Source organism: Zophobas morio, unplaced genomic scaffold (assembly GCF_036711695.1).
Source record: "Zophobas morio isolate AGI-343-1 ecotype UQ-CSIRO unplaced genomic scaffold, CSIRO_AGI_Zmor_V1 ptg000329l, whole genome shotgun sequence".
NCBI lineage: Eukaryota > Metazoa > Arthropoda > Insecta > Coleoptera > Tenebrionidae > Zophobas > Zophobas morio.
In genome coordinates this window covers 1-26,218 of record NW_026972433.1, presented here as the reverse complement: position 1 = coordinate 26,218, position 26,218 = coordinate 1, and the positions used below count along the sequence as shown (strand labels likewise).

Here is a 26,218-nt window from a genome sequence, read left to right as displayed (position 1 = left end):
ATCCAATCAGATTCTTGACAGACAACCAAAAAAAATAAAAATACAAAATTTCGACACATAAAAATTACAATTTGGCCTACCTTATTAATTGGGTACAAACCTAACGAAATAAATTTTATCTGGTTCAATTAAATTTACTGTACCTATATGGAGGCGTATCTCGACCTTTTGTAAAGGTATTAATACAGACCGAAACTGGTCAATAAATAAAAATCCTTACTTTAGTATATATTTTACTGCGTCCTCACACAAATTTTAATAAACTCTAAACTAATGAAACCTGTAATAATTTATTTCATTAAGTTAAGCACCACAATAAAAACTACAAATTAAAGAAAAAAAGAACTTCGCGCGTGAGCCCTTCCACACATGTAAAATTTGCCCCTCGAGGGTTAACCTTTAGTGTGTACAAAAATGAAATTAGTAGTAGCTGTAAAATGCATTTAGGGAGAGCGCAAGAGGCTAGGGCGTTCAGCGCCTCTTTAATAGAGGATCCGGATATAAAAGCTGTGAATGAGGAAAATATAAAAAATTTAACAAAATCTGAACAGAAAAGCGAGGTAAATTTTCTTAAATTGGAAGCATACTGGAAACAACGCCCTAGTGAACAGCGTGCTCTATGTATATACAGTATTTCTTCGGACAATTTCGAGAAATCTGAGCCTGACTCTATGTAAGATGTCATCATTTTTAAAAGAAGATCTTGTCGCAATTAGCGCAACTCCAAAAGAAGAGTTGGGTGCCACTAATTTGTTGTAGGGGTATACGTTCGAGAGATCTTGCGATCGGTGCATCAAGGAACTCTAAAGCTCCTTGTCATAGTTTAACATTTAACTAGTTCATTCTGTATCTAAGTTAATGGGGTTTCCCAAATTTTAATCACAACTTAGTAAATTTTGGCGCTGCATTTTGTGATTTGAAAAAGCCAGCAAATCATTGTTAATGTTTAGTGCAATGAGGGCTAGAGTATTTGGAATTCTTAGTTTGGTCGAGCATCAGGAAAAGTCATTTTTATATAAATGCCACCATTTGAAAGTGCAACTCTGCCACTTTTCCCTTTTAATTAGTTATTTTGCTGCCGTCATTCAATTGTTTAAATTGTTGTTTTATCAAATAATTTTTTTCTTTAAAAATTAACTGCGTTTCAGGCGCGAATTTATAACTTTAGTTTTCAGTTATTTCCTCTTTATGTTTTCCACTTTATCTGTTAATTTTTTATTAAATATTTTGAGGCATTGTACTATTTTTTTTTTTCTTCTTACGCTGAATTATATTATTGTATATTGCCTCTGCCTATTTATAAGTAACTATATTATAATTTCCTGTATTTTTGCATTGGAATTAGTATTATTAAGACTACGTGCTATAAAACTGGATTTTATTTTTCATAAATATTTTAAACTGCTAATTGGTAATAATTACTCTTCGAGGTTAAGAGCGTTTGCTAGATCTAAACAAAGGTCATCGATTTAAAAATTTATTTATTTTTCTATATTATATAAGTTGATTTATTTTTTACTCTTAATGATATTATCATAACTATGACTTCAAGAAATTGTGCTAATTTCATATAAACATTAAAAAAATTAATTTTTTTTACCGTTTGTACTGACACTTTATGTGGTATAATAATATTTAATAGCGATTCACCCTCTTTCTCTTAGGACTGAAACCAAAGTAGTTTGCTTATTAAGAAACTTTTCTTATAATACATTTATAATTTTATTTATTTAATTTTTAAAGTCTCGGTTTATCAATGTATAAATCGGTATTGATAAGTAAACAATTTTTTTTATAAGTGCTGGTGGTTATACTTTGCTGGATACTGCGTGACGCTATTCTCTTTCACTTTGCATAACGTTAAAGGGATTCATGTAAATAATGATCTCTTGTGAGACAAGTTCAAGCTGTTCCCGCTGAATTTCACCTTTAAACATTTAAAAAAAATTATTTTTACACAATATTTACTTCCCCATCAAATTTGGTCTGTAATTCTTTTAAAAAGACTATTTTTAGAATTTTTTTCAGGTTAAACATTGCATTATTTCCATCCAATGCATTTTGTAACAGTTACAAATTCTATATATTTTTTAAAATTTTTTTTTTGTATCTTCTTGGAAATCCTTTGTGAAAAGTAAGTACAAAGGTGTAACTCCTTTAAGATCATTAAGAAGCTTACTACTAGCGGTCTCCTTTATTCACTCAATAAATCTCGAATCGATTAAAATAGAAAGGGAGCTGAATTTGAAGCCGCAGTGTTTCTTAATTCCCTCTAGGAATTTTCTGCGTCTGCGCGCCCTATCTCCGGCGGTCCAGGGTCTAATTAATGACTCCAACGACCTCCATGGGAATTTTTTTTTTAAGATATTAAACCTGCTGTTTCCTACCTGCCATGGGAGAAAAGGGAGCGCTTCTCTTCTCTCTGTCATATAGTATATAATCAATTTGGATACAAAGCTATTTAAGTTTTATGAGCTCTTCAGGTAGTCCGAGGTCCTTGCAAGGAGATGCTTTTATTATCACTGAGCCCTCAGTTAACTTGTTTAAGTGTTACCTCATTCAGCTCTAAAACTTTAAATAGAGTATTGAATTCGTTGACATTTTTGCTACTGACCGTAAAGTTAACAACTAACTTCCAGCCTCTTTGACTTTATTAAAGGTGCCATAGCTTGATTTTAACAGATTAAAAAATTTTTAATATGTACCTTTTTCTAGAAGTGCAAATTTGTTTTGGTACCGTTTGGATGCTGACCCTTGAACGGCTAGTGCTATCTCTTCGACGGTAGTAATTATTTGGTCCGTAAAGGTTAAAATACAGTTGACCCAGGAAGTACTTCATTTGTTTCCGATTAGCGGAGAAGGGCTCCGGATCCTTTACTGAAATAGCTTTGTTAAAATATGGCTCTTGCAAGACAATTATTGGTGAAGAGACTTACTTTGGCTTGTGTCTCATATAGCTGGGTGTGAAGATAATGTATCTTTCTGTTCTGGAGATTAACAATTTCTGAAAACCTTTTCATAGGGGCTTGTAGTTTTTCTGTAGAGCTGTTTCAATGTGTACTCAGGTATTTAATCCTGCTCAGAGCCAACATTCTGATGGGGTAAAAGTAAAGTAGTCATAACTTCATGCCTTGTAGTAAAAAGGTTATACCTTGAAGTTACAAAGTCACTCGGCGTAACACGTTTGACGCTATTATCAAGCCTATTATAATGCTTTATAAAGAATAAAAAGCGTGAAAACGTGTGAACAAAGTTATAGAAAGTTAATGCTAAGAGGAACTCCCACTAAGCCCGGAAGCAATGAACGTACAACTAGCTCGTAGGGAAATAAACTAAAACGAGGTGATTAAGGTCGTGGAAATAGAGTTAAGAAGAAATTGGAGGAGACACTAAATCGCAGAGCAATGGGGACAAGAGAACTTTAAATATTTAATGAGCGCTTTATTATAGAGAATATAGCAAAATTTGTTCCGTCTGAGAGGAAGACGTTTATGTACCTGCAATAGAAGAAGTAATATAATTAATTGCGTGCTCAATACAACTAACAATTAAATATTTTATCGTGGGGCACTCGAGGGCGGCAATCAACGTTATTTTAAACCCTCAATTAGAAGTTTTAAAAATTTAACGGACCAATTTAGTAGGGCCATAAGACAGCGCTGAAATGAGAAATTTATGCTGCGCCATACTTTCAATGCCTTAAACACTTTTGGAAAATTTCCGTTACTTTTTGTAGCTTAACGGGCATTTTTATTCTACTCATTCGAATCTCTGGAATTGCTCGAGCTGAGTGTGACCCTTTCCAGTGACATAATTATATTAATATCGTTATTACTTTAGGCTTACCTTAGCAAAGTCACAATGCTTTTATTGTTAGTTCAATCTTTCCTTGGCGTAGATCTCACACTCAATATCTAGCGCTGTGAAGAATTAACAGTAATAGAAAAAGAACATTTTTATTACACCGTTTCGAACTCTTACCTACTAAACAGCCTGTAAAGGGTTTCTTTAAGTTCTTGCTTGTTAAGTTTGGCTTTTGACAAATCTAACTTCCTTCTGAGTTCTTTACTGACAGCTAATAAGTTAGCGGTCAAAATTCGTACTCTCCTTAAATAGAGGGACTTATTTTTAAAACTAAACGTAGATAAATAAAGTGGAAAAAAGGAAAAAGTAACAATTCTTTAAGTAAAAAGTCAAAACTTGACAGTAATCTTCAGTAATATATATTATATTATTTATTTTTCTACTGACATAGTGCAGTCGATATGCATAGCACATCTTTGCTGCTTTATTCTTATTCCCCTCTTAAACTATAAGAGAAATAAAAAAGGATTCCGGCCCCTGGAGGAGTCTTCATTTTTCCGTACCAGCCCATGCGCAAGTTATAAGAAGAAAAAAGTCCACAGCACGAACCGAACAAAGAAAAAAGAGGCCACGTTTATTAAGAATATTTAAGACGAGTTAGTAAGATAAGTAAATAATAATAGAATATTTTAGGTGATAATATATAAATATACTATAATATGCTGTTTTTCTTATATATATTGACTGAATTATAATAATAATTAAGTTGATTAAGCATATTGAAATAATAGTTTGTTTATATTCCTCACTATTATATGGATTACTTATCATCAAATAATAATTATAATAATAACGCGATTTTAAACTGTGTTTAGGTTTTCTCCGCCTTCTCATAATACCGGTTTGGGTTATAACTAACAGCAGGGGCTATCAAACTATTGGTATATACGCTGTATTCTTTATAGCAGTTAGTCGCAATAAGTACAAACGATATAACTGAGCGTTACTTATGAACCATGGAGTCTCTGTGATTATTTCTGAGGCATTTGTTTTAAAAAGTCTACAGTCTATTTATATGACGTTCAGAGGTAGGACCAGTAACGGAAGCATACCTTAAAATGGGGTGCATAATGGCTTTGCTGCGCACACCTATTGATGGGTATAGGGCATACTTGACCTCAGAACATCCTTAATATATGATCGTTTTAAGTTAACTTGTGATCTCTAATAACTCCCAAGTACGTAACACGAGGACTCCACGGTATAGCACTTTTAATTATATGTAGAGTTTGGCGCTTTAGTATATCAACTCTTCACTTTAAATCACAACACTGCACTTTTAGAAGCATTTGGTCGCTATCTTCCAGTTAGTAAACCAGGTTTCCAGAGAATGCCGTCTATTTAGAGCCCCAGAATATAGCTGTGTGGCCCGCATATTGGGCTAGTTATACGGAAGTTGACTGGGGGTTTTGCCATATAAAACGCGAATAACAGCAGTGATAAAAGTGATCTTAGAGGAACTCTAACGTTTAAATCCAACAAAATTGAATTAATCGTTCTTATACAGACTGAATTTTCTATTTATAAAATAATTTTTTGTCATCTGGACTAAAGACCTAGGAATATTAACCTTGGCCATCCTATAGACCAGTCCTTTGTACCAAACTTTATGGAAGGCTTTCTCATTGTCTAAAAATAATATTGCCGTATATTTTCGATGGTTAAAGGCTGAAGTAAACAGATGAAAGTCTTAGAATCTGTTGATATCTAAAGTGTTTTTCACGGGGACACTTTTGGATAATGTCATATTCTTTCGCAAAATTTTTTAATCTTGCGAGTATCACATCCTCCGCTACTTTGCTTTTTAATTCGGAAATAAAAAACAATTCATCTAACTTTTAACGATTTGAAAATTAAGATCTAGTTAACATCAAACTAAAAAAAAAAGCTCGTTTACGTAGACTATAGCGTTAGTAGCAAAATGTTTGAGCATTGGGTTGGATTTACCGTCTATATATGTTGGTAAATAACACTAATAATAACTTGAGTATTAAAGTGCAAGGCTAACTAACTTTTATCTTTAGCATTTAGGAGCCTGCGCGTAGTATGCTGGCAGTGCCTGCTTATTTTAGCTATTCTCATATTCAAATAAGGCAGAGCTTGTGGAACCTTTGAAAAATTGGGGAAACTCGCTAAGTTTGTATGATAAGCTCTTGTTCCGCAAGTTGCAAACTCGAACGCAAAACGAGAATACTGTTGTCTGTTCTTGAGCCGCTTTTTCAGGTACACGTTTAGCGAAAATGATAGGCTAATTAAACCCACAGCCTTTTTGGTCTTTAACGAGTTGATTATTTAAATAATTTCTTCGCAACTAGTACTGTCTAACTTATAGTTAGAGGTCGCCTCATACCGAGGTCCCTCTTCTTAGGTTCGTAATGTTACCCTCAGAAAACGAGGAAAAGTGATGAAACGTTAATTTTAACCCTGGCAGTGTGTGCTACGCCATATTCATGATATATCGGAGGTATGCTTAATAAATTGCGGTAAGGGACCTTCTTTAAATTTCCATAACGGCAAGTCTGCAGGACTTAAACATTTTAGCATTTGTTCCCAAGGTTTGTTATAGAGTTTTATCAATTAATTATTTAATAAATTAATAACTTTGTTTTAGCCTTTATGCCCATAAAAAAACCTGTCTTCATGAATTTGATATAAAGCAGCGTCTCCTTCTAATGACCCGTTAATAGCTGGCGGCGTTAACAAATTGATGGATCTAGAAGGCTTAGGAGTGGAGACAGAATTGTAAGCCTCGGATTTGTTGATTCTGGATGACTGACCGCATGATCGATACCTAGCTCTGATAGCGGAAAAGTATATTTCTTAAGATTTTCGTCCAGTAAATGTTGAAAAATTGACCAGAAAGTTATTTTAATAGTATTGAGCTTTCAGGAAAAATAGTGTCTCCCAGCTCGATAAGAACTGGGCTGTGATAGGGGGAACAAGTTGTATATAGAATTAATACCTGAGGTGGCGTATATATTTTAATTCTGCAGTTCCTAATGTCTCAATGCTGCCCCGTGGTGTAATGGGATTTGGGTCATCTGGCCATAGAATAAGAGAATCGAATAAATTAGCCCAATTAGTTAAGAGTTCTTATTTCTATTCGAACAATGACTGATCCAAAAGGCGTACTCGCACTTGAGAACCCCAGCCTACAAAACTGAGCTCGATAAGCCAAATATATATTCTAAGTACTACTCATTATTACTCGGGGACTTCTAAGCCGATGTCACTGATTGTTCGCCATTCTTCTCTAAAGATGTGTATCCCAATTGCTATTAGCGCTAAAGATTGCTTATTTAAGCTACGTGTATCGAAATTTGCTGCCCCACCTTTTTTTCGAGGTCGTGCGATCAAATCTATAAGCGGTATAATTAGGAAAATGGGATCTATTACATCCTTTCAATTGAGTTTCCGAAATGAGAATAATACCAATTTGATAACGAGTAACAATTTCAAGTAATTTAACTTTTTTGTTTCTTAAGCTATCCGCGTTCCAAGATAAAATTCTAATATTTTTTAAGCGGTATTCATTATTCATTACGGATAGTTAAGTTTCTCGAATAAGTCGCCTATTGATTTCGAAATTTAATTATTAATAACCTTCATTCCTGATTTTATAGAAAAACCTCCAATATTTTCTTTACTGTCAATTCTCCCAATCTTTTTAAGAGGAGCGTTTTTAAAATGAAAGATGCTTTTTCTGTAGTTTGCAGTGTGATCGCCATTACAGTTTGCACATCTTAACTTTACATCTTTTTTTTTTCTTTAAGGCAGTACTACGTGACATGATCTTTACTGCATTTAACACAGTTGTTGCCAGAGGGAGTTAATTTTTCACTGTAACATTTTTTCTTGGTTTTTAGCCTTTCTGGGTATACGCTAGCTATGATAACCTGTTAAAATATCTAGGGTTTTTAACTTGTTTATCTGCAAGTATAAACGCAACTATGCAATCCTTCTCTAAGTTGCCTGGCCGTAGATAAACGAGCAAGAGTAGAATAATTAGCAAACAACTACAGTCAAAAAAAAAAAACCTAGAAGAGAAATTACCTTCTGCTTTATTATCTTTATTTATTGTTTTAACACTACAGTTGTTGAGGAGGTTGGCCTTTATAACAAATTTAAGGATTCTCGGGCCTTCTCTCATAACATAAAGACAAGGATGTACCTGTAATTTTAGTGTTTAACATTTTTTCCCTCCAATATTAAAATTAATTATACCATCTGATAAATATTTTAAAGCCGTTAGAATACTCGCCAAAAAATGTTTAAGTCGTTTATTTAAAAATGTGCGGAGTAGAGCTTAAGGCGTGAGTTATTAAATTGTTGTGGTTTTTTATATTGAGTAAAGCTTCAATAGCCCGCCGTTAAGGGAAAGAAAATCACATTTTACGATGTAGCCAATAATTTCGCTCAAACCAAGATGCACGTGTAAACATTCTGAGGAAATATATATGAAGAAAGCTGAAGTATGTACAAATGCAAAATCGAGCAATAAGTCCATGGAGCAGGTGCATAACTAATAATAGGTCTGATAATAGCTTTATATATATAAAGTTAATTTAAAGACTCAAATGGCTTCTTTTGCATATAAGAGGATATAAAGCAGCAGTTATATTCTTAATTTATTAAACAAGATAATTAATATGTGGCTTCCAGGTAAGTCTAGAGTCATTAATAACGCCAAAGTATTTTACTTGATTGCACCAAGGAATAAATACTTGCTATAAATATGTTATTGGAGTACCTGTCATATTTAGCCATAAAAATGATTAGAGGTGCAGCAACAAGGACGCGCGTAAAATATTTGTCAAATAACATTGCCAAGGTAATACCGTTCGTCAGGTTGCTGAATCTTCTAAATATTTCGAAATAAACCCTTTTTTTCAGGTCCTAAACAATACCGAAAATATTGTGGTTAAAGGTAAAAGTTTCATAAAAAAAACTACGATCTCAAAAATGTATAAAAAAGGCCGATGGAAGACGTTACGGGACATTAGGCATAGTGAAACGAGGAGTCAGGATTAAAACTACTATATCGTGAATGCTGCAAACAGTGATTACAGATAAATGGCTTAAAGTTATATATTAAGTATGGCAAAAATATTGTGTACATTTATAATCTAAGAGTAATTTTTTATTACATGGAGGCTAAAGATAAACCACCTTTTACCAATTACCAAAAATAAATAGATCTGAATGGGCGAAAAATATACTATTATGAACTGTGGACAGGCAAAAATTATTTTCAGTGACGAATCAAAGCTTTATTTTCTTGTAGGGGATCTCCGGAAACGAGTTAACAGGTCAAAAATGAAGCTTTTTATGCAGACTACATCAGACGCACCGTGAAATTCTCAAAAGGGGTGATGAGGGAGAGCAAAAGACTTGGGCAACTTTTATTATACGACGGTATAACGCAGAGAAACATCTAAAAATATGATAAATAGTTTTCTACCGACTATCAACAAGATGTGTGCTGAAAAAAATTGTTTTTCAATAGGAGCCTTTTGCCGTTCAACCAAGGCAACACAAAAATGGCTCTCGGAGAAGAGGAGAACAGTTTTATCCTGGCTTTCTAGTAACCCAGACCTCCATAAAATTGAAACACTCTGGCAGATAACATTAGCAGCAACTAATTAATATCCCTCAGAGAACAATTTTAAATATAAAGTTAAAATTGGCAAACTGAACTTAATTTATACCGGTCTTAAAAATCTTTAGCAGTAACCCATTCCTGCCAGACTACGAGTAGCAGCGGTTGTTAGGGCGAAGGGATGTATCATTATATTAAACTGCACCTCAATTTTTGTTCCAACCTAAAGTTAACAACGGTTTTTTAAGGTTTTTTGTAAATTTTTTAATTATAATTACTTTGTAGGCCTAATTACCAACTTTTGTTACTTGTAATGCATAGTTTAGTAATAAAACTTTTATATTCTTGTTTAACAATATTTATAATTCTTCTTGCTCCTATTAATGAAGAACACGCAATATAAGATAGCTTCTCCCAACAATTGGTTGCTTGGGCTCGTATATGTCATTAGCAAGTTCACTGCCCAAGATGAGAGGTACTGAGTTAATTTCCCAAACGCACTATTACCTTGTCTCAATCTTTAATTATCGTAACAATATCTTTAGTTATTTAGCAGGTCTCCTCGTGTAAGGACTGTCAACTAAATAAGTTTACTGTTTATTTTTCAAAGCTAAGGATTATGCACTGTTTTTAGGTTAAATTAAGGGATTCAACTCTTTTGAAAATCTAACAAAATACCTAGGGCATAGTTACGTTTAGTAGTGCTTATTAACAGCTTCTCAAGTGCAGCCTCAGGTGTAAATGCATCGCAAACCTACCGATACTCTTAATAATTGTTATAAACTGGTTTTTAATGGTATGGTTGAAAGGGACTTGATTAGTGAAAGGACGCAATAAGAAAAGTAAAAAAATGAAAGTAGATAAAAACGCCGAGAGTGAACTTTGAACCGCTTCATCTGATTCCCCCCCCTCCAAAAGGGATTGAAAGCATGAATACCAATCAGTGCATTCTCCTGAAGGAGTATCATGACAGTCCTGAAGGACTGGGATAGAGGAGAAAAATCTGGCCAGGATTCCCGTCATTTGGTTTAAAGTAGTGGAAATCCGTTAGAAACCGCCACATAGATAGGTAACCTTTGAATGGTAGACCAGCCAGCAAAGCGCTAGCCAAGGCCTGCTCGACTAGATGGGTTTATTTATTTATCAAGGACTTTCGCAAATGCTCGGTAAGTTGAGTGCAGACTGCATAGTCTTCATTTAGGCGCAAGTAGGCGGCCGTACATCTCCAGGAGGAGCATCATGAATGTTCCTATTTGCTAGGGGGAAAGGGCATGGGAGGTTTTTACTGGTCTCCCACCACAGTACTAACCAAGTTCTTGGAGGTTTGACTTCTTATATCGAACGGGTTAAAGTGCATTTCGCCAGTGCTACTCTTTATAGTTAAGTTACAAATGCATTTCAAAGTCTTAAACTATTGTAATTAGTCCGTTAAAACAGTATTAATAGAAAATTGTTAGTTGTTATTTTAAAATAAATTTTTAACCATAAAATCTATTGGAGGTAAAAATATTGTCTTCACAATACAACTTCCATTATTAGCACCAAATTATTCTTTAATATGATAAATTCCCCAATAAATATATAACAATCGTAATTCTAATTATATTCGTGCTGTCCAAAAGTATAGCAATCCTTCTACATAGTTAAGGCCCAAGTTTACTTTGACTGACTATTAGGATCTATCACGTTGGCCCTAACTAGATATATCGCAACATTACAATACCATGACTCCTTTCTAGAATCCTAAAAGGATCACAAAGAATCTTCCGTAAGAGAAAGAGTTAGGGCGCACGTACCTTATCAAGAAAATGATTAAGTGTCGGTCATATTACTAAAAGCCTGTAGTGGAACGTGACAATTTTGTATCTTGCATAGTCGTATGGGCAATGATTGGCACGTGCTACCACTTAAACCGCGCCCGGCCATTCCTTCCTATTACAAATTTTTTTCCTTATTCCTTTTTTCCTATCTTCTCTTTTCATTTAAATATGAAAATTTTGTTTTAAGTAATCCTAAAGCCTGAAGATAGATTATTTACTAATATTAGCAACTATCTTTTAAGGTTTAATAGAATGTTACCGAGCGAAATTTTTAATAAATATTGCCTGTGTTAAGACCTTGAGCGAATTAAAAAAAGTAAATTTGTAGCTAAAGCCATCACTCGGGTAGCAGTCTCTCGAGTTAGCTGTGACGCTTACAATAATAAAGTTAATATAAAAAGATAGCAGTTTTACTGAAGTATTCTGCAAATGCACCCAGAAGACGAGAAGGGAGACTGGGCTTGCAGTTAATTCGTATAGTCATAAATAAATTAACTAATTATGGTAATCTGCAACTAGGATTTCGCACGTGTCCTTTTCCTGGACGTAAGGAAAAATCATTGCTACTGGTTACTTGAAAAGGTTTAAGTTTTTTTAATTTTTTTTTTTTGATAAATATTATCTTTAAATATTGTAATAATAATTTTTATATAATATAAAAACTACCATTACTTATATATTACTTTAAGCAATTCTTATGCGTATAATTTATTTTTAATTAATTTAAAAAGTTTTCTTTTTTTCTTATTAAATTTTTATCATTATGCAAAAGTGTGCATATTTTTAAAGAATAATTCTATAATTTTTTTTTTTTTACTCTCTCGCTTTTAAGGAAATAGTTTATATAAAACTTACTAATAATTACGAAATAAGCAAGTATTATAGTTATGATAAAAATAACGAATCTTTTAAAATTCTTCTTATTTTCAAAAAACTTTTTTATATATTGAAAAAACTCTAATTTCTGATTACATAAGTTTTTGTAAATTTTGTGATATAACCATAAATTTATTATATAAATGTGAGAATTTACAGTACATAAAAATAACAGTGGTTAATATTATAACGTTTCCCTTTGGTTGTAAATATATACACAATTTATGCTTCAATAAATATCATTTTACGATTCCTTACTTCTGAACTTTTCATACAATTTTTTATTACAACTGTTAATAAAATATATTCAATTTTTAGAAAAAACATATATAAGTTAAAATGAAAATTAAAAAAGAATTGTCAACGATTTTTATTTACAGTTTATCAGTCACTAAATTCCTGAACTTGCTCAAAAGTGAATCATTAAAATTTTGCAAAGCTAATGAGGACTTAAGCGAAGTTAAATTTAATTTAAAATAACTAAAAAAGTTTAACCAAGAATGGTGATTGGCGTATTAACGAGAAAAGTTCGGCTTTCTTTAATAATTGTTAAATTTTTTTTTTAATTTTATCAGCAGATAGTTATCAACAAGTAAACAATAAAGAAATATAAATAAAAAGAAATTTTTATTATAAAAAATTATACTTGAAAAAGTGGAACCGCACACATTACTTATAAATAACGATATTTCTTGCTGATTGGCAAGCAGAGGTGTGCTAAGAAACCAGATTGGATTCCTTGGCCAAACCATAGAAGAGACTACTAGGTTCATTCAAAAGTACAGATGGCGAATCAAACTCTTTTACTCGTCCATTTTCTAATACGAGAACTCTGATAGGTCAGAAGAAAATAGAATTATCATATAAACATTTGAAAAAAAAATAGAACTACAAAGAGGTGACATAATAATAATAATAATAATAATAATAATAATAATAATAATAATAATAATAATAATAATAATAATAATAATAATACGAATAAGAATAATAAAGGAAATTCTAAAAAAAGTTTTAATTATCAAAATCATTAAAAGAAAAATAAAATATAATTATTAGGAAATCTGAAAATTATATAAATATTATAATAATAAAAATTAATAAAAAGTTTTTAAAAAAAGTAAAATAGTATATTTAATTTTTAATAATATAATATAATAACAATAACAATAACAACAACAATAATAATATTAATATCGATATTAACATTAATATTAATATTAATAATACTTGTCATTATCGAGTATGGTATTAATGCGGTGAGCAATAGTTAAAATAGTGCAGCTGCGAAATTCAGAACGAATAGTTTCTTGAATTAGCCTAATAAGCATTATCAAAATAAAAACAGTAACAATAATAATAATAATATTATTATTATTATTATTAATATTAATAAAACTTGTCTGTATCTAGATCGACTGCTGCTGTTGCCTCGTCAAGTATTAATATTTTTGTTTTTCTTAAAAGAGCGCGCCCTAAATAATAATAATAAAAATTACTGATAAAAAAGTTAATTACTATTAATAAATTAAAATAAAAAATAACTAAAATTATAATAATTAATAATTACAAAAGAAATAATTATTAAAAATAACAATAATAGTAATAATAATAGTAATAATAATAATAATAATAATAATAATAATAATAATAATAATAATAATAATAATAATAATAATATAAATAGTACTAAACCTAAACAAATGAGTTGCCGTTGGCCAACACTAAAATTACTGCCTCCTTCTAAAATTTCATGATCGAGTTGTTTGTCTAAACCTGATTGTTATTATTATTATTATTATTATCAATATTATTATTATTGTTAGTATTATTAGTATTATTATTATAAATACTATTTATTATTTTTATCATTACTTTACGTATTAGTAAAAAAAATGAATAATTATTGTTTGCCTTTCACAAAGTTTTTCAAATGACAATACTCTAATGCAGCCCAAATTTGAGAATCGGTGTACTACAGAAAATTTAATATAAAAACGACAACAGTAGCAATAATAACAATAATAATAATAATAATAATAATAATATAATAATAATAATAATAATAATAATAATAATAATAATAATAATAATAATAATAATAATAATAATAATAATAATAATAATAATATAACAATAAATGCTAATAATAATATTGACCAATGAGAAGGGATCAAGGTTCGAACGAACTGTACCGAAAAATATTACTGGATCCTGCGGAATTATTGAAAGGCTGGAGCGAAGAGTAAATAAAGAAACCTGAGATTATTATTGTTAACATTATAATCATTATTATCATTTTTATTGTTATTATAATTATTATTATTATTATTATAATAAAGTAAAAAACATTTTGGATATTCACGCCATCAATTTCGATACAGCCGGAAAAAGGTTCAATAATACGGAAAAGAGATAAAGTTAAACTTGATTTTCCAGCGCCTCAAATAATAATAATATTAATAATAATAATAAACTTTTTTATTTCTTTCAATATAATATATATTTATTAACATTTATTAATATTTAAAAAAACATTTTATTTTTTTTATATATTATTTATATTATAAAACTTTTATTTTTATTATATATTTTTATTCAGCAATATCTTCACTAAATATATCTTTTGCATTCTATTATCATAATATAACAATAATGATAATAATAATAACCTGTACGGCCCACAACCCCAACTTTTTCACCACTTTTTATAATAAAGGAAATATTGTCTAGTACAAGTTTTAAGCCTTCACGATATCTGTAAAGTATGTATAAATAATAAAAAAAGAAAAGCTTTTATAAAAAAATAAATTTTTTTTTATTTTATAAAATAATATATAATCTAAAAAGAAAAGGATAATAATAATAATAATTCGTGCCTCGCGCTGTAGTTTTTAAATTCAACCACGCCGTGCGAAGGCCACGTGTCTGTGCTACTTAGAGTTGCTAAAGTTACTGTTTGGTTATATTATAAAAATATAAGATGAAAAAAATAGTATTGATTTATAATAATAATAATAATAATAATAATAATAATAATAATAATAATAATAATAATAATAATAATAAATAGTAATACGTAACAAATAAACTTTTATATGGTTATCATTTAACTATATGAATACAAGTATAAAAAAATAAATAAATAACTTAAATTATATAAATTTTTTATGTAGTTACAGTAAAATATATATAAGCACAAAATTATTATTACTAGTTTTATTATTACTATTATTATTATTAATACGATTAAACACCTTTATCAGTGTCCGAAGAAATGCCTTCTAAATCGTCTTCTGTATAAATAAAAAAATGTTAAAAACTATAAAACAATATAATAATAGTAATAATAATAATATTATTATTATTATAAAAACCATTCCACTTTCACTATAAATATAATATTTTATTTTTGATATAATAAAAACTTTTTAATGGTTAAAAATTTTCATAATTTTTTTTTAAAAAAATATATAAATTGCTCCCGTAAATTCAGTAAATTATATGATATTATATTTATATATTGCATTATACAATATTTTTTTAAACACTAAAATATTCATTATTTTATGGTAACTGTAAATATTTTTATTACATCTTGTATCATTCTTTAACTTATTATTATAAGCAAGCATTAATAGTAAATTAGTAAATGCAAATTTTTTAATGAACAATTTTTTATATATTCTTTATTATAATTTGGTGAAAAGTATAAAAATATGTATAAAAAAACGTTACTTTAAAGTTATTGGTAAATAAATAGCGCCAAATTGTATAAAAATGGGTGCAGATAAACACATTCCGCACTTATTTACTTTTTTGGTATTTTTTTTAATATATATAATGAAAGCTTTTTTTTTACTTTCTTCTTCGCGTTCCTGCGGTATTTTAGTGTACTCATCAATTCGTTCCACTGCAACAATATTAGTTTCGCATTCACTATTATAATTGAAAAATATAATAATTACGTAATATTCAAAATAATTATTTTAAATAAAAAAATTATATAAATTTATAAATAATAATGAACTAAAAAAGTCAAGTGAAAAAATAATATTACATTAAAAATTGGAATATTAAAATTCATCAAAATTAGTAAACTCAAAAAAGCCAAAAAAATAAGGAAAAGTGATATTAATAATGGATCATTATTAAATATTATGAAGGCCAATTACAAAAAACTGATGGTCAAAAAAATTATAAAAAGTTACGGAAAAAAAATTTAAATAAAAAAATTATTAAAAGCAAATGAACTTTAATATACCAATAAAATTAAGAATTGACGGTTTAAAAAAAATATTAATAACAAAAATTAACAAATGAAATATTCAAATTCATTAAAAATAACGAACTGAATAAACCCAACGATATAAAGAATTTATAATAAAAAAGTAAAAATACTAAACCTCGACATTCTCACCATCCAATTAAGTGATTGCGTTATATTCATCGCATGCGAGAGCGATAAACCAACCAGAGCAGAGGAAATGCTGTTCCTCGATACAACGGCTAATAATAATAAAAAATAATAACAGAAATAATAATGATTATAATAATAATAATAATAATAATAATAATAATAATAATAATAATAATAATAATAATAATAATAATAATAATAATAATAATAATAATAATAAGAATAATAATAATAATAATAATAATAACAATAATAATAATAATACCAAATAAGGAAGCAAAAAACACAACCATGTTACCAATACTTTCAAGTCTGATTGCTAGCCATCTAATAATAATGATTATAATAATAATAATAACAATAACAATAATAATAATAATAACAAAAACAATAGTAATAATAATAATAATAATAATAATAATAATAATAATAATAATAATAATAATAATAATAATAATAATAATAATAATAATAATAAAAATAATAATAATAATGTGAAGCCTGTTAGAAGAGATAGACGGATAATAAGAGCGCTGGTTGTACTCCAACACGGCAATGTTTTCTTTATATGTAGTAATAAAAATTAAATAAAAAAAATAAAAAGAAAAGTATAAACAAAAAAAATATTATAATACTATAAAAAAGTAATAATAAACAGTAAAAATATTATAATATATATAAAAAATTAATGATATACAAAATAAATAAATTTTTTATTATTAAATTATTTAAATAAAAAATAAAATAATAAAAAACATAAAAAGTAATGAAGTATAGATATTAAAAGTCTTAGCAAAAAGAAACCTTTAATGAAGCGTTCCTCCCGGCCGTACGCTCTAATAGTGCTTACCTTTTATAATGATAAATAAATAATAATAATAAATAAAAAAAATAAAATATAATACTATCAGTTAAGAGTAATAATTAATAGAATAATGAATAAAGATTAATAATAGTATATAAAAATGAAACCTTTTATAATAATATAAAAGATAATAATAAATAATAACAAAAAAAAATAATAAATAATTATAAAAATAATAAAATAAAATATTATAATAAATAGTTTTAAAAATACTAATGTTAACGAATAATAAAAAAATTAATAATAATAGATAATCAAATAAATAATAATAATATTAGTTAATAATAATTAATAATATTTATATAAAGATAATAAAGGAAATAATAATAATCAGAGAATAAAATAAAAAATAATAATATAAGTAAATAATAATTAATAATATTTATATAAAGATAATAAAGGAAATAATAATAATAGATAATAAAATAAAAAAAAATAATAATATTAGTTAATAATAATTAATAATATTTATATAAAGATTAATAATTTGTATATAAAAATAATTAAATTATTATAAAACAAAAAATTTATATAATAGTTTTATTTTTTTACTATTTTTATTATATCCTTTAAAAAAAATTATATCTAAAACTGTTTTAGTTTTCTTTTATTTCTTTTTAAAATCAACAACTAAAAGTTAAAGGCTGATTATATTATTATTTTTTAATTTATATATTCTCTATTTATAGTCTTCTTGAATTCACTATAATTTTTGTAGTAAAAAAATTTATTTCACAGTTTTTATTATTTTTTATATTTCTGTATTTTTTTAAAAAAATTTTATAATTATATAAATATTATTAGTAATTACTATATATTGTATTTATTTTTATATAGAATTTATATTTATAATTTATTTTTATCCATTCACTATTTAATCCCTACTTATTGAAAAATTTACAATAAAAAATAATACAAGTTCTAACATTGAAGGCAGCTTTAAAAAAATGCGGTTCTATAAAAACTTTTTTAATAGTTGTGATTTTTTTAAAAAGTGAATATTAATTATTATATAATTATAATAAAAATAAAAATTTACTAATAAAATGAAGTAAACTAGAAGTTTAACGTGAATTGATATTAAAATAAAAGTAAGATAGTAATAAATATATATATAAAATATTTATAACTTTTTCAACGTTATAGTGAAAGTATTAATAAAAAGTAATAATAATAATAAATAATATAATTCTGCATCAATTTTTATTTTAAAAAAAATCCTTTTTTCTAATAAATAAAAAATTTATTAAAAAAATTATTCTTAAAAGTTTTTTATTCATTATTATAAAAAGTTATACAAAAAATATAATTTATTAATTTTTACTATAAAATTTATTTATATAATTTTAGTTTCTTACTAAAAATATTTCATATTTTTCATAATAAATTTCATTTTTTCTTAACAAAATATTTATGACAAAAAAAATATTTTTATAAAAATATAAAGTAATAATAATATAAAAACGCCGTGATTGGTTTCTTGAAAATGAGCAAAAATAGGTGAACGGCTCACTGATTCGAGTCTTTTAAGCTTGAAAATATTTTTTCGTTAAGCAATGTCTTAAAAAATAATGAAAGTTATATATTAAAACTTACTTGTCTTGAAGAAGAAACATAAAATCGTTGAATCACAATATATAAGAGAAGAAGTGGAAGAACAATAATGAGAAACTTTGGAGTAGCAAAAGCAATAATAAATATGGTTCCTAAATAATAATAAATAATAATCATAGCAATAATTGTGATAATAATAATAATAATAATAATAATAATAATAATAATAATAATAATAATAATAATAATAATAATAATAATAATAATAATAAATACCCAAAACAGAAAAGAACGTATTAAGAAAAGACTTTAAAGAATTCGGTAAAGCCTCATCAATAGTATAAATATCTTTCGAAAGGCGATTGACGATCCGCCCTTTATTTTAATGTGCGAAAAGAGCAATTATAAAAAACTTTGATAAAAATAGGAAAAAAAAAATTTTATAAAATTGAAAATTTTCAATAGTAAAACTTATGGGGGCTTCTTTGTAATAACAAAAAAATACAATTTACTTTTCATCGTTCATAATGAAAAGAGGTTTTTTAGCTGAATTTTAAGTGGCCCCCAACAGAAAGGAGCCACGTGGTACTCAAAAACTCAAAAACTATGTATACTCAAAGTTACTAATTGAGTACAATTATAATATCAATAATAATCATGATAATAATTCCAACCTAAAAGCGTCGTATCAAAGAAAGATAAAGGCGCTTTCAATAAGCGTTTGACTAATAATAAATAATAATGAATAAATAATAAAAACATTTATAATAATGACAAATATTTATAATAAGAAAAAAATAAGGAATAACCAACGGTTTCGTGTAAGTTTTTTGAGGCATGAATACTTCCAAAAGCCAATGAAAAAGAAGTTAGCATGTTACTGAGCGAATAGGCTAAATACCCAAGAAAATTATTAATCATAAAAAAAATTCATAAAAAATAATAATAATGGAAATAAGAAAAAATAATGAATATAAAAACTATTTCAATGTAAAAAAAAATAAAAAATAAAGAAGTAATGAAACTAATAAATTCATTAAAATGGGGATAATAATTAAAATAAAGTAGTACCCAATCCTAAGGCAGTATAGACGCCCAGCCAATAGGATATATCTTTAGAAGCATTCGCTCCTGCAGAGGACCACCGGGATAGCCTAAATCACCACAAATTTCCATGTGCAAGAATAATGGAGCCAAAATAATGATTAAAAAGTACCAGATATTTGTATATATCTGAAATCCTTGACCAATAAAAAATATAGAGATCACTAAAAGTATTGTAATCCTAAAAAATTGTAAAAATTCAATTTGGAAGATTAAAATAAAAGGGTAAATAATAAATCTAAATCGCGCTATTTTATGCACCAATAATATTGACCAGCCGATGGCACGGCAGTATATTACGAACACGGCGAGCTTGATATCGCCCTGCTCAACATTTTCTTCGACTACAAGAATTCCTTTGCGTTGTTGCGCTTCAGAAATTATAGTAAAAATAATAATACGAAATTATATTATTAAAAATAGAATTAATAAAAGTTTTAATATAAATATAAAATATATAATATTTTATATTTATATTAATAATGTTAATTAAAAAGAAACTTTTTTATAATAAATAAAAACTTTCATAAAGTAAAAAAAATTAATAAAATGCTTTTAAAATACTAATTATGTGTAGTTTTAATGAAAGTTTTTTAAATACTAGTTGTAATCGCCTTTTTATTTCTTTTTATTTTAGTTTATTATAAGAATAATTTATAGTAAAAAGTTACTGAAAATTTAGTAATTTTTATATATAAAAATAAAAAATAAGATGATAATAATATATAAAATTTAATATAAAATTATAGAAAGAGATTTAAAAAAAAATAATCAATACTTTATAAAAATATTATACAAATATCAAAAGATAAGAATAATAATATAATAATGATAATGATAATAATTCTAATAAAAAGCTACCATTTGGTAGTTCCCCCGCCTCAATACTTTTCATACTTTTTAATGAAGTTTTTGATAACTTTCTTATGTTTTTCTATATATCATAAATATTTTGGATAGTACTAAATAAATAAAAAATATATCAAGCATATCTAAACCTCAGTAGTTTCCACCACGCCCTCACGAACATTGGTGAAACTTTGCTGATTAAAAAAAAAGTTATTATTACTTTTATAAATAAAATAACAAACAGTACAAGTATTATTATAGTAAAACATATAAAGAACAGAAAAAATAAAACAAATTATTATAATGACAAACGAGTAATATTGTTTATATCATAATAAAATATATAAATATCGGAAAAATAAAAAAATTGTTCTATTTATTATTATGAATTATATAATAACAATCAGAACTATTAATATATATAAAACATTATAATACAAAAAAAATTAAAAATTTATTATTATAATTAAATTAAAAAAACCTAAAAAAAATAAAAATAGTATTATTTTTTATTCATTACTATTTATGTTATTCTATATAAAATAAAAAATCGTTAATTTAAATTTATAATCATCAATATAATAGTTTTAATCAGAAAGTTATTAATTATATTATTCGTTATATATTAATAACAGTTCCTATTGATATTGAAGTAAAATATATTAAAAAAAGTTATTTTTATTATTACTATAAATTATTGAATTAAAAAAATTAAATTTATTTTTATTAAATAGTAATAATTTTTTAATAGAAATTATATAATTAAATAAATATTTTTAAAAATTTCAATAATATATAAAAATATTTTACAAAAACTTTTAAAAAAAATTTTCTAATAAAATATAAATACGAATTTTATACTAAAAGAAAATGATGACAAATATATATATATATAATAGTAATAAAGAATTGCAATAAATAATTTATAATTACATGTAAAAAAATATTTATATAAATTAAAATTATTATTGAAACTATTTATCATTATAATTAATATTATAGTAATATAAATAAAATTTATAGAAAAAGTTATTATTATTATATTAAAATAACAATTACTCTTAATATTATGATAAAAAACAAAATAAAAAAATTTTTTTATTATGAAAATATTTATACAATAATTAAGTATTACATTTAAATAAATATAAAACATAAAAAAGTTATTAATATTATTTTTGAAAATAACAATCATTATAATTAATTTTATATTAATATAAGTAAAAATTTATAAAAACTTTTTTTTTATTATTAAGTAAAAATAACAATCATTATAATTAATATTATATTAATTAGTATAATATATAAAGAAACAGTATTGTTACTTTAAAAATAAAAGGAAAGTATAGAAAAACCTCGTTAGACTGCTCGTCCGACTCCTTCATATGCTCGGCTATAAACGCAGAGAAGACGCCTGAATATTTTATGTATTATTACAAAATTCATAAAAGTTTAATAAATAAATGAATATATAAAACAAAAGAAAAGTAAAATAAATATAATAAGTTGAATAGAAACAAAAAAATATATAAAATATAACTATAGTAATAACAATAAGTTAAAGTTAAAAAAGAAAATAATAATTAATTATTCAAAAAAAATCTAATAATAGTATTAATAGTCAGTGAAAGATAAATAAATAAATACAATAATGATATAAATAAAATAATAAATAAATATAATAAGAGTAACCAAAATAAGTTTAAAATTAAATAAACGATATAATAATAGCCAGTTAAAAAAAATAAATGATTTAATAATATATTAATAAAATAAATAATAATAATTAATAAAAGTTAAAATAAATAAACGATAAATTAAAATTGAAATAAATATAATAAGTTAAATTTAAATAAAACAATTTACAAATAAATATAATAATAGTATTAAAAAAAAAGTTAAAAATAAAGGAAGGATATAGATAATAGTAATAATAATAAGTTAAAAATAAATAAACTTTATAATAATTTATTAAATGATTACCGTGATAATAAGTTAAACTAGATAATGACATAATAATAAATAATATAATAAAAATAATATAAAGTTCAATATAAATAAAATAATATAAAAAATAAAATAAATATAATAGTAATTTTAAAAAGTTGAACATATATAAAAGAAAATGTTAATATATATATAATGAAAGTAATTATAAAAAGTTAAATTAAATAAAAAATAATTATATTAATAGTAATTATAAAAAGATGAATAAAATAAACAAAATAATAATAATAAAGAAAGTTATATATAATAGTATTAATAAGTTAAAAATAAATAAACGATATAATATATTAATAATTATAATAATAATTATAAAAAGCTTAATATAAATAAAACGATATAATAATAAATAAATAATAATAAAAATCAACCCAAAAGATGTTCACTGACATAAAGCAGTTAAAAAGTTTTATATAATAAAAAATTTCAGGAAAGTAGTGAATTTAAAAGTAAAATATTTAAAACTTTATTATTATATATATATAATAGTAATTATTTATAAAAAGTATATAAAAATAGAATTTTTAAAGTTTTATAAAAATCTGATAAAGTAATATAAAACAGCAATAAAAGTTTAATTATAATATTAATATTAAACAAAGTAAAATAAAGTAATTAAAACTTTTTAAATATAATAAATATATAAATAATTATAGCAATAATAAAATAAATAAAAACTAAATATATAACTAATAAAACTTAGTAATAAATATTTATAGAAGTATTGAAGTAAATGAAATATTAAAAACTTTTCATGATTTATAAAAACAAAAAGATATTTTGTTAAAATATAATTATAATAATAGTAAATAAAAGTAAAATAATAAAGGCAATAAAAAAGTTATATATAACTAATAAAAATTAGTAATAAATATTTATAAAACGTATTAAAATAAATAAAATATTAAAAACCTTTTAAAATTTATAAAAAATAAAAATATTTTGTTTATTAAAAAAATATTTCAATACTTTTTATATATATAAGAATTAGGAAAATTTATGTACTAGTAATAAATAAATAAAAAGTAAATTAATATCTAAAAGCAGTAAAAAAAATGTAAAGAAAAAATTAATAAAATATAGTAATAAATATTTACTATAGTTATAAAGTAAATAAAATATAAAATTTTCCAAAATTATAAAAGAATAAAAATATTCTATAGAATATGGAATATTTTAATAGTTTTTATATATAATATGCAAAGTACTAAATAAAAATATTCATAAAAAGTTTAATAAATATTTATAAAAAGTATGAATTTGATATAATAAGATAAAAGTTTCATATAATATAAATACTATTAGATAATTTTTTTTAATAAAATAAAAAATAAAATTATAATCATAATAATAAATATAATAATAATAACAAAAAAAAAGGGGAAAAAAACAAATTTCAATAGAAAAGAAGACGACCTCCTTTTTTTTTTAAAGTTTCAAACGTTCCCTCTTCTTTGATTTCTCCATTAAGCATCGTATAAATATAGTCGCACATGTTTAGTATATCAATTTTGTGAGTCACTAAAAAAATGTTTTGTATTAAAAAAAATAAGAAACTTTCATAATTCTCTTTGTGATATTTATTATTTATATTTTATTTTATTTTATTTATTTTGAAGGAAAAAATTAACAATTTTTTTATAATAACAATTTAATAAAAATTTAGATTATAATGAGTAATAATAATAATAAAGAAACCTAAAATTCTAATATCATTCCTTAACAATCCCTTTGGGCCAAGCACTTCATTAAAAATATGTTTTCCGACATGTGCGTCAACCGCTGAAACCAATAAAAATTAAAAAAAACTATAACCCAGAACAAATACAAATGCGCCTAACAAAAAATAATAATAAAATTTTAAATTTATTTAAATTATTATAAAAATAAATGTAATTAAAAGTTTTATTTACCAAAAGTATATAAATTTGATATAGTAATAATAAAATAATTTAAATATATAAAAATTTTGTAAACAAAAAGCTTGATATATAAAAAGTATACAAATATAATTGAAAATATTAGAAGTATAAAAAAAGTTAAATAATAAAAAATGTATAATACATAACATTAATAATTCAAATATAAGAAAAAATTTATAATATAATAAAATTTTATGATAAAAAAGGTAATAAAAAAATTATATATACAAAAATTATATAAACTTTATATAAATAATATATTAAATAATAAGGATATAAAATATATGAAACTTAAAATTAACAATTATTAAAAAAAATATAGTTAATCATATTATTTTTAATAAAATATAGATTATGTATAAAAAGTAATAAAAAAATTTATATATAAAACTTACATCATCATAACATAAATAAAATAAGAAATATTAATAAAAGTTTAATAATAATAAACTTATTAAAAACCTAAAAAATACAAAAATATTTTAAAAGTAGAAAAATTTATATATAAAAAGTATATAAATTTATAAAAGTAAAATAATAATAAAAAATATTTATAATAATATAATAGATTTATTTTTTATAAATAATTATATACATAAAAAAGAAAAATAAACAATATAAACAATAAAAAATGGTAATATAAAAATATAAAAACTTCATATAATATAAAAAAATATAATAAAAAAATATTTTATATATATAAAGATAATAGTAATTTTATACACAATATATATACTCAAGGATAATGAATAGTAATAAAAATAAAAAATAAATAGTAAAAAGAATATATAAATAATATATAGTAATAAAAGTTATAGTGTTCATTTATAAAATGATAATAATGTCATATACAATAAATAATAATTATAATAAATTGAAAAAAGAGTTATAAATAAATAATAATAATAGTAATATATAATAATGAATAATAATTATAATAATCATAGATAACGATAATAGTTAATGGCTAGTAATAATAATTATTAGTAAATTACAATTATTATAAATAATTAATAGTAACAAAAAAAATCTACATATAAAAATGTAAAAAATAAGATTTATATAAAAATATACAAAATTTATTCTTTCATGAATTGCGAATAAAAAAAATTATATTTTTTATAATAATATATATATATTCTATATAAATAAAAATATAATAATAATATTTCTTCATATATATGAAATAAATAAAAAATTTAATAATAAAAGAAAATAGAAATATATATATAATAAATATTATATTAAATTATAAAATATATCAATATATATATTAATTATAAATATAATAAAGAAAATAAAATATAAATATATAAAAAATTTAAATAAACAAAAGCTATA

The 26,218-nt window shown here is 24.2% G+C and overlaps 1 protein-coding gene and 2 long non-coding RNA genes across 3 annotated transcripts; all 3 read right to left on the bottom strand.

Annotated features, from left to right (window-relative positions):
* Nucleotides 1-2,747: 2,747 nt before the first annotated feature.
* LOC135120028 (uncharacterized) lies at nt 2,748-3,280 on the bottom strand. The gene is made up of 3 exons (XR_010278474.1): nt 3,152-3,280; nt 2,937-3,093; nt 2,748-2,877 (listed from the first exon to the last, which is right to left on the bottom strand). It is a non-coding gene; the product is annotated as an uncharacterized LOC135120028 (long non-coding RNA).
* Nucleotides 3,281-12,828: 9,548 nt separating this feature from the next.
* On the bottom strand, nt 12,829-14,905 carry LOC135119989 (uncharacterized). The gene is made up of 8 exons (XR_010278460.1): nt 14,832-14,905; nt 14,510-14,601; nt 14,320-14,418; nt 14,074-14,134; nt 13,855-13,935; nt 13,559-13,634; nt 13,390-13,479; nt 12,829-12,991 (listed from the first exon to the last, which is right to left on the bottom strand). It is a non-coding gene; the product is annotated as an uncharacterized LOC135119989 (long non-coding RNA).
* Nucleotides 14,906-15,001: 96 nt separating this feature from the next.
* Nucleotides 15,002-24,450, bottom strand: LOC135119990 (ATP-binding cassette sub-family C member 3-like). The gene is made up of 19 exons (XM_064044350.1): nt 24,372-24,450; nt 22,307-22,365; nt 21,101-21,145; nt 20,964-21,036; nt 20,377-20,473; nt 20,215-20,283; nt 20,070-20,152; nt 19,808-19,891; nt 19,673-19,723; nt 19,275-19,373; nt 19,041-19,150; nt 18,910-18,975; nt 17,384-17,429; nt 17,081-17,141; nt 16,845-16,906; nt 16,566-16,668; nt 16,022-16,098; nt 15,417-15,455; nt 15,002-15,114 (listed from the first exon to the last, which is right to left on the bottom strand). Exons 1-19 carry the CDS (start codon nt 24,448-24,450, stop codon nt 15,002-15,004), a joined length of 1,416 nt encoding a protein of 471 aa, XP_063900420.1.
* Nucleotides 24,451-26,218: the final 1,768 nt, after the last annotated feature.

What these genes read in the sequence shown, in the direction of transcription:
- LOC135119990 (XM_064044350.1), bottom strand. Translation starts at nt 24,450, where the DNA reads ATGTGCGACTATATTTATACGATGCTTAATGGAGAAATCAAAGAAGAG. An exon ending in GCAGGAACGCGAAGAAGAAA is followed by an intron (nt 15,456 to 16,021) that starts GTAAAAAAAAAG and finishes TTATTTATACAG; the next exon opens with AAGACGATTTAGAAGGCATT. An exon ending in TTCTTCGGACACTGATAAAG is followed by an intron (nt 15,115 to 15,416) that starts GTGTTTAATCGT and finishes ATAACCAAACAG; the next exon opens with TAACTTTAGCAACTCTAAGT.